Source organism: Gavialis gangeticus, unplaced genomic scaffold (genome assembly GCF_001723915.1).
Source record: "Gavialis gangeticus isolate Ggan-Ray unplaced genomic scaffold, GavGan_comp1, whole genome shotgun sequence".
Lineage (NCBI taxonomy): Eukaryota > Metazoa > Chordata > Crocodylia > Gavialidae > Gavialis > Gavialis gangeticus.
Window position 1 is genome coordinate 28,072,115 of NW_017729028.1, and position 2,515 is coordinate 28,074,629.

Here is a 2,515-nt window from a genome sequence, read left to right on the forward strand (position 1 = left end):
CAGGGCAGGGTGGGTGGGCAAGGGAGACGGTGGGGTGTCCCGGTGGGGGTGTGGGGTGAGGTGAAGGAGGGAGCGGGGTGAGCCGGCCAGGCAGGGCCCTGGGGGCTCCTTGTCCCAACACTGTGGCTCCAGGGTTGTGGGGCTGCGGGAGCCAGCCCTGCCCGGCACCCGGGTCCTGATGGCTTTGGTCCAGCCGGTGACCCAAGCCTGTCTCCCCAGGATGGGGCGGCCAAGGTCACGTGCCTGGCCTGGGCCCACAACAACGCCAAGTTTGCGGTCTGCACGGTGGACAGGGTCGTGCTGCTGTACGACGAGCACGGTGAGAGGAGGGACAAGTTCTCCACGAAGCCCGCGGACGCCAAGGTATGGCAGCGTCTGCTCACTGCCTCCTCTGCGCAGCCGCGACACGGCACGGACCCTGCGCAAGGTGGCTCGTCCCGCGTGTCCCTCCATGTCCCTCGAAACTAGCCACCAAGTACTTTCACATACATACACATGTGCGTGTAGGGGTGTTGAAGGGATTGTGCTAGAGATGTACATGCATCTGAGTGTGTGTTTGTAAATGCATGCACCTCTTGGAGCATGCACCTGTTTGTGTGTGTGCGTGTGTGGATGGGCTGGCCATGGTGATTGTTTGCATGTGCACGTGAGGGAATGCTCCTGCCTGCGGGTGTGAACGCAGCACCAGGGCTAAGTACCTTGCGTGCTTTCCGAGAGCAGCTCGTGCAGAAAGGAAGGCAGGTTACCTCATCCCCCACTTGTGTGGGGTGTCGCGGTTGCACTGGAATGCCTGATCCACCTCCATTTCATTATCTCCGTCCGTAGCAGCAGTCCCCCTGCCAGGTCCCCAAGTATGCCAGGTCAGTGTGTCCCTTAAGAAGCTGCCTCTGAGAAGAGGATGAGCTTTCCCCTTGCGCGAGGTTCTTGTAGGACACATCACATTAACCGTCTCACCTGTGGTCTGAGCTTCTTCCTTCCTCGCCACAGTATGGCAGGAAGAGCTACATGGTGAAGGGCATGGCCTTCTCCCCGGACTCCACCAAAATCGCCGTCGGACAGACAGACAACATCATTTATGTCTACAAGATCGGGGAGGACTGGTGAGGCCCGTGGTGTGTTTATTATACCTGTGATCCCTCTTGCATGGGGCTGCCCATTGGAGGGGGGGGGTGACAGCAGTGCTTCCCGTCCTTTCTGCTAGTACAGGAATGTGCCTTGTGTTCCTCAGGCACTGCTCTTGGCTTGGCCTCACTCTGTACAAACCCTGAACTCCCCTTCCAGCCCCTGCTTTGTACCAGGCACCCAGGACTTGCTTGAGAGACTGGTTGTTTCAGTTGAGCAGCATCAAAGATCCTCTTCAAGCACCAGGCATGCCCCTGCCTCTCTGCTTCCATGGGCCTTCAAATGTGCCTGGCCCTCAGAAGAGCAGCCCTGGCCACTTCCCTCAGTTTCTTCTGCCCATTGTGGGAGCAGCAGGGGCCCTCATGGGGCACTTTGGGTGGTCTTGTCTATCAGTGTCTGCTCTTCCAGTGTGCAGGGGCAGGGATGCTGCATCCTCACTTAGCTGCCAACACACTTGCCTGTTGACTGGTTCATTGCACACCTTGCTATTCTGGCAGAAGACAAATGCCCCCACTGTCTGGCTGCGCCAACCTCGTGGGTACACCGAGGTGCATGGGGAGTGAGGAAGGAGCGCAGTGTGCAGAGCTCCCATGGATGCTTGTACTTGGGAGGGCTGTACTTGAGCATCCTGAGCACACATCCCCTACAGGGTGCATCTGGGTGGGCCATTGTCTAGAAGAAAAACTCTGGTAATGCCCTCACGGTGCGTTTCTCCAGCCCCTCAGTGTCTGCTCCGATACATGAGGTTCTGGGATGCTTGGTGCCACTGTCCCCACAACCAGCCAGCACTCCTGGTGCCCCACAAACACTTGCTGCGCAGCCAAGGAGTGCTACAAGCCCGTTCAGTGGTCTGAGAACAGGTAGTAGGGCAGGTGCCAGAACAAGGGCTTGGTCATTGTCAGCTTCATGTTGTCAGTGATTCTCATGGTCTCTGAATGAGCAGTCTTTCTAAGTGACCCCTTTCCAGGGCCCAGGTGTTTCCTTTCAGAGGTCAGGGCATCCTAGCAGCCAGCTCTGCTACTGGGTTGCTGCAGTGTGGCAATGAGACGAGACCCTTGCAAGGCATTATCAGTGTTGTTGGTGTCTTGCAAGGCCCTGTGCACAGCTTGGTAGTGTCTCTGCTTAGCTGCAGTGCTGTTTCACAGTTCCGTAGTTTCTAGGGTCGGAAGGGACCTGAGCAGATCATCGAGTCCGACACCCTGCCATAGCAGGAAAGAGTACTGGGGTCAAACGACCCCAGCAAGGGGTCAAACGACCCCAGCAACCCTAGCTTCCTCTTAAAGACCTCCAGGGTAGGAGCCAGCACCACTTCTCTTGGAAGTTGGTTCTAGATCCTAGCGGCCCGACCGTGAAGTAGTGCCTCCTGATATCTAGCCTAAATCTACCCTCTGCC

The 2,515-nt window shown here is 57.5% G+C and overlaps 1 protein-coding gene across 1 annotated transcript in view; it reads left to right on the forward strand.

The window, feature by feature from the left end:
* The window catches only part of IFT172 (intraflagellar transport 172), a 79,348-nt gene that overhangs the window by 1,231 nt on the left and 75,602 nt on the right, over positions 1-2,515 (forward strand). Inside the window, exons 2-3 of the mRNA XM_019520680.1 lie at positions 133-363; positions 988-1,100. Of these exons, the coding sequence (XP_019376225.1) occupies positions 133-363; positions 988-1,100 (344 nt within the window). The remainder of the gene's footprint in view (positions 1-132; positions 364-987; positions 1,101-2,515) is intronic.